Source organism: Corvus brachyrhynchos, unplaced genomic scaffold (genome assembly GCF_000691975.1).
Source record: "Corvus brachyrhynchos isolate BGI_N302 unplaced genomic scaffold, ASM69197v1 scaffold334, whole genome shotgun sequence".
NCBI lineage: Eukaryota > Metazoa > Chordata > Aves > Passeriformes > Corvidae > Corvus > Corvus brachyrhynchos.
The window spans coordinates 2,780,970-2,797,574 of NW_008238316.1; the positions used below are offsets into that span (position 1 = coordinate 2,780,970).

General features: G+C 53.2%; 4 protein-coding genes across 5 annotated transcripts in view; 2 read left to right on the forward strand and 2 right to left on the reverse strand.

Moving 5' to 3' along the window:
• ECHS1 (enoyl-CoA hydratase, short chain 1) lies at window positions 1-1,346 on the forward strand (the record flags this gene model as incomplete). The annotated part of the gene is made up of 7 exons (XM_008633286.2): window positions 1-79; window positions 151-278; window positions 359-458; window positions 555-659; window positions 737-856; window positions 943-1,010; window positions 1,095-1,346. Coding segments are annotated over 7 exons (666 nt in total), but the record flags the coding sequence as incomplete, so codon positions are not given.
• A 25-nt stretch (window positions 1,347-1,371) lies between these two features.
• On the reverse strand, window positions 1,372-3,086 carry PRAP1 (proline rich acidic protein 1). Its single transcript, XM_008633301.2, has 4 exons — window positions 2,896-3,086; window positions 2,694-2,772; window positions 2,546-2,604; window positions 1,372-2,172 (listed from the first exon to the last, which is right to left on the reverse strand). Exons 1-4 carry the CDS (start codon window positions 3,066-3,068, stop codon window positions 1,824-1,826), a joined length of 660 nt encoding a protein of 219 aa, XP_008631523.2. The 5' UTR covers window positions 3,069-3,086; the 3' UTR covers window positions 1,372-1,823.
• A 1,374-nt stretch (window positions 3,087-4,460) lies between these two features.
• ZNF511 (zinc finger protein 511) lies at window positions 4,461-7,743 on the reverse strand. Its single transcript, XM_008633302.2, has 6 exons — window positions 7,560-7,743; window positions 7,345-7,418; window positions 6,350-6,551; window positions 6,133-6,257; window positions 5,616-5,801; window positions 4,461-5,063 (listed from the first exon to the last, which is right to left on the reverse strand). The coding sequence occupies exons 1-6, from the start codon at window positions 7,713-7,715 to the stop codon at window positions 4,994-4,996; spliced, it is 813 nt and encodes a 270-aa protein (XP_008631524.1). The 5' UTR covers window positions 7,716-7,743; the 3' UTR covers window positions 4,461-4,993.
• The window catches only part of TUBGCP2 (tubulin gamma complex associated protein 2), a 20,942-nt gene continuing 12,070 nt past the window's right edge, over window positions 7,734-16,605 (forward strand). The window contains exons 1-9 of one of the 2 annotated variants that reach the window (XM_017733781.1): window positions 7,734-7,792; window positions 8,753-8,997; window positions 9,727-9,855; window positions 10,164-10,340; window positions 13,601-13,760; window positions 14,153-14,360; window positions 14,956-15,155; window positions 15,632-15,821; window positions 16,354-16,499. In XM_017733781.1, coding sequence (XP_017589270.1) covers window positions 8,848-8,997; window positions 9,727-9,855; window positions 10,164-10,340; window positions 13,601-13,760; window positions 14,153-14,360; window positions 14,956-15,155; window positions 15,632-15,821; window positions 16,354-16,499 — 1,360 coding nt within the window. In that variant the 5' untranslated portion in view covers window positions 7,734-7,792; window positions 8,753-8,847. Of the gene's footprint in view, window positions 7,793-7,966; window positions 8,998-9,726; window positions 9,856-10,163; window positions 10,341-13,600; window positions 13,761-14,152; window positions 14,361-14,955; window positions 15,156-15,631; window positions 15,822-16,353; window positions 16,500-16,605 lie in introns of those variants that run through there. The other variant, XM_017733780.1, reaches the window with a different exon arrangement.

Sequence of the window (16,605 nt, forward strand, 5' to 3'; positions counted from 1 at the left end):
GGGCGGGCGCTGGAGGCCGTGGAGAGCGCCCCGGAGGTGGGAGCCATCGTCCTCACCGGCAGCCAGAAAGCCTTCGCAGGTAGGACAGGGGCCTCTCCTCCCCCCAAAGCTTTGGAGGGGATTGGTGTCCCACTGCACTTCCCTTTGCAGCTGGCGCGGACATCAAGGAGATGCAGAATAAAACCTTCCAGGAGTGCTACAACAGCGGCTTCCTTGCCGGGTGGGACAAGGTCTCCATTGTCCGCAAACCCATCATTGCTGCCGTCAATGGCTACGCCGTGAGTGTCCCCCACGTCTCCCTGCACCCCCTGCCCCCACCCTGGCACCCCCTGACCCATCTCTGCCTCCCCTGTCCCAGCTGGGAGGCGGGTGCGAGCTGGCCATGATGTGCGACATCATCTATGCCGGGGAGAAGGCGCAGTTCGGGCAACCCGAAATCCTGCTGGGAACCATCCCAGGTGAGCAGCAGGCACCTGCCAGGGGCTGCCATCCTGGCTGGGGTGGGGACACCCAGGTATCCCTCTCTGAACCTTTCCCTTCCCTAAATGCCCCAGGCGCCGGCGGGACACAGAGGCTGACCAGGGCAGTGGGGAAGTCGCTGGCAATGGAGATGGTCCTCACCGGGGACCGGATTTCGGCGAAGGAGGCAAAGGAGGCAGGTAGGGACATAGGACAGCCCTGGCACCGCAGGGATCTGGTGAGGAGCCATTCCCCCACTTCCCACTGCCCATCCTAGGTCTGGTCAGCAAGGTCTACCCTGTGGAGAAGCTGCTGGACGCAGCCATTGCCTGCGCTGAGAAGATCGCCAGCAACTCCAAGCTGGTGGCCGCCATGGCAAAGGAGTCAGTCAATGCTGGTAGGGGCTGGGGGCCAACTGGGAACCCCCTTGGGGGACTGCGAGGCCAGGCAGAGGGGTCTCCCCAACTTCTCCCTTGCTTTCAGCCTTTGAAACTACACTGACGGAGGGGAACAGGACAGAGAAGCGCCTCTTTTATGCCACCTTTGCCACCGTGAGTAGGGGGATCAGCCCCATGGCATGAGGGATAACAGGGCTGCTGCAGCCCCCCCAAACCTCACCTCTCTGCTTGTCCCAGAGCGACCGCAAGGAGGGCATGACGGCGTTCGTGGAGAAGCGCAAGGCCAACTTCACCGACAGCTGAGCCCGGGAGGTGCAGGTCCCTGGGGTGGTGCAGGTCCCCACGGCCACCTGCAGCCCGTCCACCCCCTGCCTTACCCCGCAGAGGGGACTGGGACCCGTCGGCGAGCGATACTTGCTCGGGGTGACAGCCAGCAGTGGGGACCACCTCTGCCTTCGCTATTAAAGGGTTTTCTAGGTGCTGCCGGGAGATGGGGCGTCCTTGCTGCGAGGTCCTGCCTTAGCTGGGAAATGCTGGGGTTCACTGAGACCGCCTGTGCTCCGTCACGCTGCTCTCCGACTCTGGGCTGGGCAAAAGCAGCCTCGTGGAGCACAGGTCCATGTGGTCCCCAGGAAGGGGACAGTCTGTGGCACCAATGCACTGAGTTTGCCTGGCCTCAGCCTCACCTGGGCTGAACTGAGGCCGGGACGATGGGCTGAGTCTCCTGTCCCAGGGCATCATCCTCATCCTGCCTGGCATCTTGGAGTAATCCTCAGGGGGGTCCTGCAGGTTTGGAGGCCCTGCACTTAGCAGCAGGTTTCTGGCAGCAATGAGGGCCCGTCAGGATGTGGAGAGGGGAGTGGGTTTATTGGTGAGGCTCAAGGCTGGGTAGGGAGGGGCAAATTCCCCCAGGAAGCCCCAGGGGTAGCTCCCACCCCTCATTTCACGGCCTGGGCACATCTCCTTTCAGCTGTGGTAGATGTGGTCACGGTCCTCCTCTGGCCCGTTCTGCACCTCCAGGGACAGCATCTGGAGTGGCCTGTGGGTGTCAGCCTCCCTGGCATCATCCTGGGGGTGGTAGAGGTGGTCACGATCCTCCTCGGGGCCATTCTGCACCTCCAGGGACAGCATCCAGAATGGCACACGGGCATTTGCCTCCCTGGTATCATCTTGAGGGTGGTGGAGGTGGTCACGATCCTCTTTTGGTCCTGCCTGGACTTGGGGTGGGCCCCTCTGAGCCCAGGCACTGCTGGAGAAGACCTTTATACCTGGGTCACCCTCCTCCGGTGTCCCAATGGCTCCTACGCCCAGGATGCTGGAAGAGGGGAGCAAAATCAGCAAGGAAAGGTTGCCAAATACCACCCAGGATTCCCCAGGGGAATCCCACCCCACCGGAGTGCAGGGACCCTGGGGAGATTCCCCACACCACAGGAAGCAGCAGTTGGGATCTCAGGGAGCAAAGGGGCTAATTTAACTATTTGTTCCACAGAAGGGATAGAGAAATCAGCTGGAGTTTGATGCCCAAGGATTTTGGATAATTTGAGGGAAGGGGAGAGGAGATGGAGCTGGGAGCCCCTTAATTTTGGGGGGCACAAAGCAACAAGGGGAATTCATTCCCCCCTGAAACACTTCCCATTTTGGGGTGCTGCTTTATTGGTTTTTACGAGCCAGATGCGAGCGCCTCTTACATTTCCTCAGCCAAATCCTGCTCCATGGCCAGGTCCTTCCACCTGGAGCTGCTTAGAGCCTGTGGGGAGACAAGGGGTGCTGCTGGTCACACTTGGGTCCCCTCATCAGAGGGGGCAGCAGGAGGGCAGGTTGAGGAGGGGGGCTCACCTGGGTGCTGCCGGGGGCCAGCAGGAAGAGGGCAGTGCCCAGCAGGACGGTGGTGCTGCAGAGCCCCATGGCCCTCGGGCTGGAGAAGACATGGCAGAGACATGGTGGCACAATGAGCCGTTCCTGTGCCCACAGCTCGTCCCTGACCCCCAGCACCCACCCTGCCCACCGCTCGTGCCCACCAGAGCTGGCAGGGACCTACCTGTCCATGGCTGCCCCTTGCCCCACCTGCCCCGCACTTTGCCCGGCCCCGTGGCAGCCCGGCCCACGCGTCCCTGGTGGCACTGGGTGGATCCAGGTCCCGGTGCGGCCCATCCCACGCGTCCCTCGGGCCCTGGGTGGATGCAGGTCCTGCTGCTCAGGGTGATGGCACATTGCCGTGCACCCATGGGTTCCCCAGGGCAGGCAGGTCGGTGTCCTGCTGACCCACAGTCTCGGGAAAGGGGATGCACTCCTGACCCTGCTCCCCAAAAGCTCCAGCAGCTTCTGTGAGGGTGGGGAGTCCCAGATGTCGCAGAAAAGGTGGAGCTGCTCCCTCTTGCCTGGGCAGGGGCTGCACTCTGCCTCACTCCTGGCTCAACTGTGGCCCTTCCCTTTGTTCTCCTCCACGCCTGGCATCGTGGGATCCACATGGATGCCTTCACCTCTCCTGCAACAGGAGTGACACGGGTGATTTGGGGACTTTCAGTGCCCCCACTACTTCCCAATACACTGTTTCTCCCCTGGAGATCTGGAGGCCTGTGTGAACCCAAAGCCTCTCCCTGTCGTATGTCATAGGTTACCCTGTTTCTGTGTGTGGATCATGGCAGAGTGTGTTAAGAAAAAGGGCAAATTCAAGTTTTGACTTGAAATAAGGATTTTTGACAGCCACTGGCCATCTGGGAGATACTTTGTTGCCCATGGAGTCTGGGAAAAGCTGGTGGCCCAGAAGAGAGCCAGTCACGAGCCCTGAGGCTGTAACTGTAACTTCAATTTGTTTCCCAGTTGCAAGGGCAGGCACTCAGGGACCCTGGACTCTGGGGAAAGGGAATTCCCAGGTCACAACTCGTGGACCTGAACACCTAAGGGAGAGCAGACTGACTGCTGCCTGACCTTTGTACCATCACATGCCAAAGCCTGCAGGCATCTCCAGTACCATGCAGCCGCTTCCTATTCCCAGGTATGCCAGTGCAGGGAAAAAGCCTCATCAGGGGCTTTAGTGTTGGGAAGTGATTTTTAGACCCCGCTGAGAGATGACTCTGGGCAGATGTGGGATCCTGGCTGCGGGGGTTGCCTGCTGGAGACAGCACTCTCCAGAGCCCACAGAGCAGGGATTAGGGCTGGACAAGCTGGCTGAGTTTTAAACAGAGAGAAGCTTTTTAAAACTCACCGGGAAATCTCCTACATCTCCGTAAACATCATTCCCTGCTCCCATTTGCAAGGATTTTTCAAAGCCCCTTTGATCCTCTATTCCTCACAGAGAGGGGGAAGGGAAAATCTGCAATTATAGGTCCTAAGCTTCTTGGATGAACATTGTTCCAGAAACCTCTTTTTTCGTCTTGTGCACAATTTTTGAGTGTCAGGGTTCACCAGGACCCCAAGGCCAGTGGCTCAGTGCTTCCAGTTTTTCCCAGGAGGATGAGATTACAAATGAAGGGAAAGGCAACAGGGAGAACAACCTCCATCCCCAGCTGATTCGGGCAGCATTTGCAGCAAAGGGAGGGAGGTTCATTCCGCACATCTGACTCCGCCTGGGCTTCAAAACAGCACTTAAATTCTCTGCAGAGCAATTCCGTAAAAATTCCTTTTATTTTTTCACCTGGTTGGAAGTCACTTTATTTTACCCCCCTGTGGGAATGCTCCTGGCCCAGACAAACCTTTCAGAGCAGGTGCCGGGGTGCAGAGGGGACTTCAGCGAGATGGAGAAAGCCAGAACTAAGGACCAATGGGTTTTTTTCCCCCCATTTTCTTTTCTCAAGTGATTCCAGCTTCCATACAGTCATGTTGTCATCTCATAACTTCTTGAATCTATTTTTTCCCCAAGAGGCAAAAAATAAAACACCCAGTCCTGTGCAGTCTCAGCTGCAGAACAGTCTCCTTAACACTTCAGCACACATTCTGGGTTCCCCTTCCTAAAATCTTGAGGATTCTTAACTCAGCTGGTACCAGTTCTGTTTGACATCAGGAACCCAAATGCTGGCATGCCCAAATGCTGGCAGAGCTTTAAGTGGTTTGGGTGGTTTATTCCATGGAGTGGGAAGTATCCCTGGTGGCACTGGCTCCACGCCTGCTCATCTTGCACAAATCTGCTGCACTGACCTTCAGACTTTCTTCCTTGGTCCTTTAAATCCTCGGGTGGCACCTTGTCCAAAGCAAATTGTGGATGGGATCCTGGAAAGGGAGACAGGCTTTAATCCATGTTAACAGCCCACCCCTCACAGGCTCACTGGGATGCTTTATGCTCTGTGTGGCAGTTTAATCTCCCAGAGTTTAAGCTTCCAGAGGAAAGAGCAAGGTATGGGAGGAGCAGGACCTGTAAATCACCAAATAATTTAAGAAATGGGTGAAATACTGGTTGGATTTCCTGTGTATTCTGCACATTCCCATTCTGGAGGCCTCTCCCCTCTTTACAACCAGGTGTTAAGTGTTACCAAATGTACCACTTGGGCAGTTGCAGTGGTTTATTATGAGGAGCAGGAGAGCAGAAGCAGCGTCCTGCAACGCTCTGGGAAGAGATCAGGTGGGCAGACAAACACAGCTTCCACGGCATACCCACGTTCTGCCCTTCCTTACACTTTGCTCTTTCAAAAATGGCTTTGGAAGCACACGTGGGATTCCTGGCTGCTTTGTCTTCAGCACAGGAACGCCCCAAGTGATGCTGCACAGGGCTGATCAGATGGAGCAGTCCCAGCCCCTTGTGCCCGTGGAGGCCAAGGTACAGACCTGGATTTGTAGAGCCGTTTCTCTGGCAGTGAGGGGCCAGGGCTGGCTGCAGGCTGAGAGATCTCCATGTTCTCCTCAGGCCCTGTTTCCATGGGATTCACTTGGAATTGCTCTGCCATCTCCACGCTCACATCCATGGGCACACTGGCGCCCTGCTCTGCAGGAGAGCTCGTGTGCTTGGAGCCACTGCAGAGACAAAATTTTACATCCTGGCTCAGCAGCTGCCACGTGAGCCCAGAGCCAAGGAAATCAAAGGTAGTTCATGAGGAAACAAGTCCAACTGGGATGGATTCCTTCCCAATATCCCATCTATCCCTGCTCTCTGGCAGTGGGAAGCCATTCCCCCTTGTCCTGGTACTCCGTCCCTTGTAAAGAGTCTCTCTCCATCCTTCTTGTCGGCCCCTTCAGGCACTGGAAGGCCACAGCTGGGTGACCCCAGAGCTTCTCTTCTCCAGGCTGAACAATCCCAACTCCCTCACGCTTTCCTTGCAGGATGGGAGGAAAGTTCTGCAGTTACCTTTTCACCTTCTTGGGCCTGTCGAAGCGAAAGTCAGCAGGATAAAGGTGCACAGTCACCAAGTGATCCTTCCTGTCCTTGCTGCTCTTGAACTTCTCCGTGCAGCCTTCCACCAGACACTGGTACTGAAAGGCAGGGAGGAGAAAGAAAAAAAGACATCACTGGAAAAAACAAGTGCACACCAACCACGAGGCAAGGGCTGGGCATGGCAGCTCACCATATTTTGCTTCTCGGCCATTATCTGGAAGAGGGAGTCGTGCCACTCCAAGATGTGGATATCCAAGAGATTCCCCGAGGGAAAGGAGCGCTTGCAGAAGGAGCAGACGTTCCTGTGCAGGGTGTTGTAGTGGTGCTCGTAGCTCTCCAGCGTGTCAAACACCTGGCTGCACCCGGAGATGTGGCAGCTGAACTCAGACACCCTGTGGGGAAATCAGAACATCCACGCCTTAAGCTAAATTAGAGCCTTAATTTCAGCTGCAAATGTCCCCTCTACATGACTTTATCACAGAATCCCAGGATGGTTTGGGTTGGATGGGACCACAAAGCTCATCTGATTCCAACCCCTTGCCATGGGCAGGGACACCTTCCACTAGACCCACACCTGCAGCCACAGTACTTGTGGCATTTTTTTTGTGACTAATACTTAAAATTAAATGCCAGGTGCAATAGAATGAAGATCATTATGGTGCTGGCAATTGGAAACTTACTTGTCATCAGAAACTTATTGGCCATTATGGCTTCAGGATCATCTAGATCATCCTCCTGTTAAATGGTGCTTTGAAGAAGAATAAACAAGCAGCAAGGTAATAAATCAGCTGTTTGACCTAAAAGTTGCAGTTGTGGATGACAACACTGTGCCAATGCTTTTTTAAGCGGCATCCATAGGTGAACCTCACACAACACTCAAAAGTACTTCCTGGATTTTAAACACAAGAGCAAGACCAAGATCCTCCCCCAGGCAGAGCCCTCCCGGTTGGAGCTGTGGCAGCTGCAGCAGCCCAGAGAAGCTGAGGCTGCCCCATCCCTGGCAGTGTCCAAGGCCAGGTCGGACGGGGCTTGGAGCAACCTGGGATAGCAGATGTCCCTGCCCATGGCAGGGGGGGGGAATGACATGATCTTTAAGGACCCTTCCAACCCAAACCATTCCTCGATTCCATGACAGACGGACTCAGAGCTCGCCCGCAGCTATGGCGACGAGACTGCCTCACTTACTTGGGTCTCTCGGCCACCTCCTCGAGGCTGGTGAGGACGCCCTGCAGGTAGAGATGCCTGTGCACGTCCCCATCCTAGAGAGGAGCAGAGAGCGGCTGTGGGCGGGCGGGCAGGGCTGCATAACCCAGCGCAAGCCTTTCTGCTCCGGGGGAAGCCGCGCTGGGAGCGGCCCCCACACAGCCCCGCGGGGCTCGCCGGGCGCGGGGCCGCCTCACCTCGAAGAGCGGGTGTTGGGGGCCGAGGCGGAGGCGGCGAGGGGCGAAGGTGAAGGGCGGCGTGGGCTGAGGGCGCTGGGGGCGGGGCTGGGACGGGGGATCCTGAGGGAGCCCCTCACGGAGCAGGAGCTGAAGCCGCGGCGGCAGCGGCAGCATCGCGCGGGAGCGGGGCACTGCGCATGCGCGGGGCGGGCTTCCCGCCGGCGGCGGCGGCGGCACTTCCGGGCGGGCAGGTAGGGATGGGATGGGATAGGAAGGGAAGGGAAGGGAAAGGAAGGGAAATGGAGCGGGACGTGGTGAAGCGAGAAGGGACGGAATTAAGCGGGACAGGACGGGAGAGTGCGGAGAGGGACGGGATAGGGCGGGACGGGGCGGAGCAGGGCGCGGCTGAGGAGCTGCCCGGCCCCGCGGGTCGCTCCGAGGGAGCCGTCGCCGGTGCCCGGGGGCCGTGCCCGGGGATGGGGATCCCCCCGCGCCCACGGGACGGGCTGTCCAGCTGAGCCAGCCCAGCTCCCGCAGCTTTTCCTCAGTCCCTACCCCCCTGACCCCCAGGCACTTCAGCAGCCCACGGGAAATCCCAGTAGGATCAGGGTCCCAAGTGCTTGGGGAACCTGGGCCTTTAAAGATATTTAAGCTTGGACTGGGCTAAGCCATGCAGAGCCTGTCCTAATATCAGTAAGTTTTGAGTGGAGAGCTGGACCAAGGCTTGCAGGGATCCATGCTCTTGGCAAAACAAAAGTGTGTCCGTGTGCTTGATACGTGGATCTGGATTGTGTCTGCTTGATACGATCTGTGCAGGGTGTCACATTAAACTCCTTTTTTGCTTCCACGATTCCTGACTCGGGGTCTTACTTGTGATTTACAGAATCACAGACTATTCTGAGTTGGACGGGACCCACGGGGAGCATCGAGTCCAACTCCTAAGTGAATGGCCCGTTCCGGGATTGACCCCGCAACCTGGTTGTTTTTAGCACCAGGCTCTGACCAGCTGAGCTCATCCCCGGGTTTTGTGTCAGTATTAAAGTTATTTAAACACTCTGCAGGATTGGAGTGAAGTTAGCAAAGTGGGCAGTGGAATAGGAAAACCCCTAAACTTGGGAAAAACTGCTTTCCAGTGACTTCAGAAGCAGCAGCAGCAGCAGCAGGGTCAGCCTGTCAGGACACAAACCAGTGCTTCCTGCGTTCTTTCCAAGGTGGAGAAATCTCCCTGGCGGGGATGTCCTCCCTCGGAGCAGCAGGATAACCCCTCGTTGCCGTGTCCCCAGGGCTGGTGGCCCGAGCTGGGAGCATGAGCGAGTTCCGCATCCACCACGACGTGAACGAGCTGCTGAGCCTGCTGCGGGTGCACGGCGGGGAGGGCGCCGAGGTCTACATCGAGCTGCTGCAGAAGAACCGCACGCCCTACGTCACCACCACCGTCTCTGCACACAGCGCCAAGGTTTGTTCCCGGCTGTTCTGGGAATAACATCCCGTCCTGTTGGTGTCGGTGGAGTAAAAAAGAAGGGAAGAGGAAGGGGTGATCGGATTTGGAATCGCGGTGCTGGGTGTGGGGTGGGCGGCCTGGGAGGGAAAAGGTGGGATCCTTGAGTGTTGGTGGGAGGACTGTTAGGACTGGGGTGGGGGCAAGTTCAAAGCAGGAGGTTATTTTGTGGGATATTGGGAAGGACTTGTTCCCTGGGAGGGCGGGCAGGCCCTGGCACAGGGTGCCCAGAGCAGCTGGGGCTGCCCCTGGATCCCTGGCAGTGTCCAAGGCCAGGTTGGACATTGGGGCTTGGAGCCACCTGGGATGGTGGAAGGTGTCCCTACCCATGGCAGGGGGTGGAACCTTGAAGGTTCCTTCCCACCCAAACCATTCTGTGATTCCATGATGAAATGAAAATTGTATAAAATGCAATTCCATGAGTAGCACCTGACTTTTTTCTTCTGAATACCACCCAAATATTAGGGATTAAAGCCTGGCACTCATGACCAGACATACTGTTTTGGCCATAAAAGTGCTTTTTATTTTCATTTTTAAAAGCAATCCACTTAAGAGTCAAGCTCTAAGTGCTAGGAAGTTTCTAACTCTGTCTGAACTTCACATCTTTGTAGCCTGAGCTGCACGCTTGCTCTAATTCCATTTAATTTTAATTGTAACTCCATGTAATATTAATGTGGTGTTTTACAGGTGAAAATAGCAGAGTTTTCTCGAACTCCTGAAGATTTTTTAAAGAAGTACGATGAGCTGAAGTCTAAAAACACCAGACATCTGGATTCTTTAGTTTATCTGCTGTCCAAACTCACCGAAGACAAAGAGGTTGGTTCCTCCTTTAGAGCTGCATGTTGAAGAGTAGCAACAGTGCAATGGTTTCAAGCACAGCTGATGGTAAAGTTCAGTGAAATCTGTAGAATAATCAACAGATAACCAGTTGTAGCTTTTCCTGAGTTATTAAAGCCCCACTGAGAGTTACGCTCCTCTTGATGTGATTCACTAAGACACGGAAAACTGGGACAGAGAGATCTGTGGTTAGATTCAGCACAACCAGGGCATGCTTATGTGTTTTTTGCTTTAGATTGTGCTGCCCATCATTCACAAAATCTCTTCTTCTTTTTGTCTATGTACAGACACTCCACTACCTGCAACAAAATGCTAAAGAAAGGGCAGAACTCGCAGCAAATGCAGCCACCAGCAGCAGCACGAATTTTTCCATCCCCACATCCACTTCCAAGATGTCTCTGCAGGAGCTGGAGGAGCTGCGCAAGCAGCTGGGCAGTGTCACAGCCAACTCCAGTGCACAGCAGGTACAAAGCCCTTCCCAAGCTCTGGGCACTGAATCTTCCCTTTCTGTTAGTCAGATTATATTAAATCTGGGTGCTGTTCTTAGAAAAAGTGCCCTTTTTCTATTCCAGTCAGTTAAGGTTAAATTCTTTGAGGTTATTCTAAGGTTAAATTCACAGTTAAATTCTTCCCTGTGAGGTCCTGGCACAGGGTGCCCAGAGCAGCTGTGGCTGCCCCTGGATCCCTGGAAATGTCCAAGGCCAGGCTGGACACTGGGGCTTGGAGCAGCCTGGGATAGTGAGATGAGCTCAAAATCCCTTCCAAACCAAACCATTCTGTGATTCTGAGGTTGAGTCAAGTTTAGGCCTTGACAGCTCTAAATGCTGGGGGCTAATGGAATTTCATTTCCCCTTTCAGCTTTAAGCTGTGCTGACATTCCTTGTCTGCCTGTGGCAGTGCTTGCCCAGGAGCTCAGCAGCCTTGTGATGTGTTCCCATCCTTCCTGGGAGCTCTGCTCCTGGATAATGGGCTGCAGCCCCTCACCTCGTCCTTCGTCAAGTGAACACAGCCATTCCCCCTACTCAGCTATTTCAGCTCCTGAAGTACATCCTGCAAAGCAATCCCAAAGACAGAAAGGAAAAGGAAAACCAGCTGGAGACACAGGCTTAGAAAACAGTTCAGCATTTCGTTAGCAGCAGTAGGTTGTGAGGTCAGAGTGCAAAGGGGCAATTTACTACTTAAACCCCAAATTCTGTTGCCTGTAATTATTTGTGTAAAAACACTGTACTGTGGTGGCTTGGCCTGGCAAACAGGACAGGGAGGGGAAAATTTTGGTGGAAAACTCATGGGTCAAGATAAGGACATTTTGGCTGCAGACGGCAAGGGGCAGCAGTGTATGGAGAGTTCTTTGGACAGAGGGGAATGAGGAGAAGATGCTCAGGGGTCCACAGTGCCTTCTGATGTCTGGTCAGCAAAATTTAATAGGGGACAAACCTCAGTTCGCTTGAGGCCCTTGATGGCAAGAGGGGTGGACCTCCCATGCCCCATGCTTTGGGACACCTCACGGGTCTCTGGACTTGAAGGGTCCTACGTGAATGTGGTGATGGAGAACTCAAATCCTAAACAAAGGGTCCAACCCCCTCACCCTGTCAGCAGTGCTGAGACCAGCCTTGTCCCACATACACTGAAATACTGCACAGACACTGGGCCTGACTCATCCAGATCCTTCACAGATGATCTGAGTCAAGTGGGTGATTTAGATCATGATGGGAAGATGAATTTCCAGTGAAGACAACTGATCTTCTTACCAGGATTTATGTGTGAACTTGCTAAAAGAGGAAAGACCTGGAAGTGCCGCTCTCTGGGATGTGCAATTCACAGCCAGAGGGTTTGAAATGGCATCACAAGCCAAGATTTGTGCTTTCCTGCTGCTCCATTTGTACTTTCTTCAGACTTCAAGAGGTGAAACTGTGTTAGGAGGGCTTCATGGGCTGGGGCTCGGGGCTGTTGAGTCAGTAAGGGCTGGGACAGGAGAGCATTCCTGGGAAGCATTAGCTCTGCTCAGCCTCTGACACAGATCTTCTGTCTGTGAGGATCACAAGTGGAGTTGGAGGTGTTCATGGGCCTCAGAGACCAGGCCTTCCTCTCCCTCGAGGGATGTTGGTGCTGCCACTGCTCAAGATGTCAGATGCAGGTTCATCAGCATGACAGTGGCAAAGTGCCACCCTGTTCAGTTCAGGTGCCACCTGAGGGCCGTGCTTTCAGCCCTGGGAGTTTTCTCCAGGCTGTTGCTGAAGCCTGTAATGACAGTGACCCAAATTTCGAGTTGCAGAGAGGTGATTCGTGCCCCTGAGACACGTGCTTTGTCACCCGTGCCCCACGTGCTGTGCCATCTGCCCTGGGATCGCTAGGCACTGTCAGAGAGATCATTCAGGGATTGGAGTTACTGCTTGGACCAGCTTTGGTCCAGGATTCATCGAGGTGGGGAAAGTTCCGTGTTCCCTTTCAGGTGAATGTGTCCTTTGTAGCCAAAATGTTGACTTTTTTGATCTCTGCCAGTTAACAAAGTCACACTAGAGCTGGTTGAACTGCAACAGAAGTGCCCTGCCTCTTGTCGTAGAATAAAATCAGAGAGTCATCAAGTCCAGCCTTGGATTGAGTATCACCATGCCCACTAAACCATGTCCCCAGCTGCCATTTCTGCTCATGTTTTGAACACTTCCAGAGGTGGTAACACCACCATTTCCCTGGGAAGCTTCTTCCAGTGCTTAACCACTCTCTCAACGAAGAAATTTTTCCTCCCTGCCATTTGGGAAGACCTACTGGTGGGTGCCCTTCTCCTGGCTGCCCTTCTCCCAAGCAGAACATGTTCATACAGCCAGCTGAGGTTTGCAGTTTCGTGTGGGGTTTGGCCATCCTTTGAATTGCTGGCAGCTTGCTTGGTGCTTCCTATTTCTCCATCTGAGAGTCCCAGTTCTGGTGGGGGGGCAGAGGAAATCGAGGTCCTTTTAGCAGATCGCCCACGCATGATGTAAATAAGAAAGTAAAATGAGCCTGTGCATATCCCTTTTCACACACACACATCTGTGGAGTTTCAGAAATGGCCTTCACCAGCCCTGTGTTTGTGCACAGGGGCTCCAAATGTTCATGTAGGTTGTGCATCTCACAAGCCTCCCCAGCTGATGACTGATCTTGCACTCCATTTATTTTAGTGTCAGAGCTGGGGGTGGAAAGTCTTTCAGTCTTCAAGAGCTCGCTTCCTTCGCCAACTCCCACTCAGAGCAAAAAACTCCATCATTCTCCAGCTCTCTGTGGGTGGATTTGTCTGGGTTGCATTTGGCATTGAGTTCAGAGGCGTTCAGTGCCCCTGGAATAGGATGTTTGTGCTTCTGGAAGGAGTTTGCTGCTTTCATGTGGTGCTCTCTCCAAACCAGCAACCACTGCCTGGTGGTTGTGCATGTCCCCATTCTGCTCGCCTTCGTGTGCCCCAGCACCCAGACCAGCGTGGAGGGATGCAGAAAGGCATTATTTGATGTACCCCCACGTAAAAAGGCCAAATGTATTAAAAAAAGATGCATTTTTTGCGGCAGTGGGGCAAACAGACTAGGTGGTACAGGGAAATTAAACCCCACACCATGCTGCTGAAATACCAGCTATTCTACTTTCTGTTCTCAAGTCCATTGATGGGTTTGCAGTCGATTTCTCCTTGAAATTAAACATTTCTTGGACTTCTGAAAGTCTCCTGTTTTTTTCCTTTCTTTCCCTCTCTCGCTTTTTCCAACAGCCTCTTGAGCTTACACGAAAAATCCTCCGGGATAAGCAGAACAAGAAGAATTCTGGCCAGCCCATTCCAGTATTCCCATCCTGGGTGTATGAGAGACCTGCACTTATTGGGGATTTCTTAATTGGCACCAGTCTAAGCACTGACACAACAGTACCAATAGGTATGTGAAACACAGGGAAAATTGCATTAATTTGTAGTGTTTTGTTCTCGTTCAGAAATGCTGTTCAGGTGTTCCCACTCAGCAAAACTTGGTTCTTGGCACTTTTTTTCTTTGTGACTGTATTTGAGCTGTTTTCTGGGTATTTGAATATGTTGGTGGCGAGGAGGTTGGGGAAATTGTTGGAACTAGCTGGGCCCTTTTGGGTGGAAGGATCAGCAGCAGGAGCTGTGGCTGATGTTCTCTTGGCCGCAGGTGTTGGGTGTCTGCTCCTGTGTGCTGGATTGGGGTGTAAATGAGCAAAGGGTTCTGTTCTCCAGGACAGCGAGGTGGGAGACTGAAACGGGTGGATGATGGCATGTTGTGGCCTTTTTCTGTCTCCTCTCTGGAAACAGGCACTTTGCCATTGGCCTCGCAGGAGTCCGTGATTGTGGAGGACTTGCTGTACGTTCTCATCGGTGTGGATGGAAGGTACATCACAGCACAGGCCCTTGTGGGCAGGCAGAACCGAGCCTTTTCACTCGATCCAAACCTGGACTTGTCCATCAAGGAGCTGGTGACCAGGATTCTTCCTGTGGCAGCAAGTTACTCTGCTGTCACCAGGTACCGAGTTGGCTTTGGTCAGGGGAGGAGGCTCTGCTGTGAGAAGAGAGAACCTGCCAATGTGCAGGTGTTAACTTCTGTGCTTAATTCAAACTGTGAGGCTATAAAAGGAGTGACAATTTATTTGGGTCAGTTTTAGCTACGTTTCCTTTGCTGGGTTTTTCCTTTGTGCTGCCAGTTCACTTTTACATTCACACACCTTTGTTTTTTCCAGTCTTGGCCTTGGTAACTTCAGGTAAAACGCAGTTAGGATATATCTGCCTGTTCTGCCCTCTCTTCCCACTCTGCTGTGAATTTCTCCATGCTTCCTGCTTTTTGCTCCCCTCTGGGCATCCAGGACTGAGAGAACCTTTGTGTGCTGGTTCTCACTTTCTACATGGTGGTTTTGCTAATGATTTTAGTTCCTTTGCAGTTGGAGAGGAAACATCGTCCCACAGCTTTCACTACTAGGAAATGTGGGATGGGAAACACGGAGAGGGACCAGTGTGCTTTCCAGGGACCTACTGGTGTGCCTGCACAGTGTCCTAAAGGCAGAAATTCCTGTAAATTAGACAAGTTGCCTTGCCTGAAAGAGTTTCCATTTTGCTTTTTACAGGTTTATAGAGGAGAAGTCTTCCTTCGAGTATGGACAGGTAAATCATGCTCTGGCTGCTGCCATGCGGACTCTAATCAAGGAATACATGATATTAATTACCCAGCTGGAGCATCTTCAGAGGCAGGGACTCCTGTCCCTGCAGAAACTGTGGTTTTACATCCAGCCCACAATGAGGACCCTGGAGATTCTGGCTTCCCTGGGTAAATTTCCAAAACACAGTCGTTACATTTTGACAGCTTGTGAGAACTGTGCAGGGTAGCCAGCCAGGCAGGGCGTGTCTCATTTTGATTTTCTGTTTTATTGAAGAAGAAACCCCGGGGGAATTGTACTTGTGAGGGCATTGCACTTCTCCTGGAGAACAGCGTTCAGTCTCTAGGGCTGGATGTGCCTCTGGAGCTGTCAGGAGGCACCTCTGTGCCCTTTGCCCTCACAGCCCTTGCCCTTCCCATCAGTTGTATCCACCAGTGCTGCCTCTCCTCAGCTCCTTCCCAATCTCCTCTCCAGCTCTGTGTGGATGTATAACCAGAAGGAATCCTGGGAAGCTCCTAGTCCAGCCCCTTGCTTACAGCTACAGCAGGTTGCCCAGGGGGCCACATCCAGTCTGGGGACCCTTTGGGGTTTTGTTTCAGGACTTCTGAGGAGGTGAGTGTCTTATATCGGTATTTTTAAATTCCAGCTACTTCTGTGGATAAGGGTGAGTGCATGGGAGGATCAACCCTGAGCTTGCTCCATGACAAGACTTTCAATTACACGGGGGACAGCCAGGCCCAGGAGTTGTGCCTGTATTTAACCAAGGCAGCCAGCGTGCCTTACTTTGAAATCCTGGAAAAGTGGATCTATAGAGGCATCATTAATGATCCATACAGGTAAAGAACAGTTAAGCAATGAAAATGAATTGCAAAACTTCAGAAATACTGATCTGCTCTGTCAAGCCTGCATTGCCTGGGGGCCTGAAACAGCCCTCCCAGAAGTGTTTTGGCTTTTGTAGAGCCATTTGAAGCGTTCTGCTGTATTTGATAGTTTATGCAGCATTTCTATTTCCCACATTTTCAGCATCCTAAGGCAGGGACAAAGCTGAAGATAAAATATCTGAAATCAATGCCTTTGTGCTGGTGGGAAGGTGGACAAAGGCCAGTTTCCTCACCCCTGCACTGACAAACAGATAATGTTTAGCCTTGGTTTATGAACCCTGCAAAACTGCGTTCCTCATTGCAGATCACCAGAGACACTGCATAGTGCTTCTCCTCTTGCTTCACATACAGACTAACTTCAGTTCTTGCTTGGATGTGTCCTCATGAGACCTTCTGTCTGATAGATCACATTACCAGTTTGCAGGTCAAAAAAAGTAATGCTCATTGTACCACTCCCTGCCCCTAAACATCTGCTTTAACTGTTCAGTGAGTTCATGGTGGAGGAGCACGAGCTGCAGAAGGAGAAGATTCAGGAGGACTATAATGACAAGTACTGGGATCAGAGATACACTGTTGTTCAGCAACAGATTCCCTCCTTCCTGCAGAAAATGGCTGACAAAATCCTGAGCACAGGTGGGTGCTTCTGGTGTGAGAGGAACTTTGAGACAAGCATTGCCCTCCCTTGCGCAAAGAGAAAGGAGATGTCACCGTGCCTTCCCACTTTACGGGGTTGTCCTGC

Coding starts and splice junctions, on each gene's coding strand:
- ZNF511 (XM_008633302.2), bottom strand. CDS start 7,715: ATGCTGCCGCTGCCGCCGCGGCTTCAGCTCCTGCTCCGTGAGGGGCTC. Junction 7,419..7,559: donor CCCAACACCCGCTCTTCGAG/GTGAGGCGGCCC, acceptor GCTCCTCTCTAG/GATGGGGACGTGCACAGGCA. Junction 6,552..7,344: donor GAGGTGGCCGAGAGACCCAA/GTAAGTGAGGCA, acceptor ATTTCCCCACAG/GGTGTCTGAGTTCAGCTGCC.
- PRAP1 (XM_008633301.2), bottom strand. CDS start 3,068: ATGTGCCATCACCCTGAGCAGCAGGACCTGCATCCACCCAGGGCCCGA. Junction 2,605..2,693: donor TGGCCCCCGGCAGCACCCAG/GTGAGCCCCCCT, acceptor GTCTCCCCACAG/GCTCTAAGCAGCTCCAGGTG. Junction 2,173..2,545: donor CAGGATTTGGCTGAGGAAAT/GTAAGAGGCGCT, acceptor CCCCTCTTCCAG/CATCCTGGGCGTAGGAGCCA.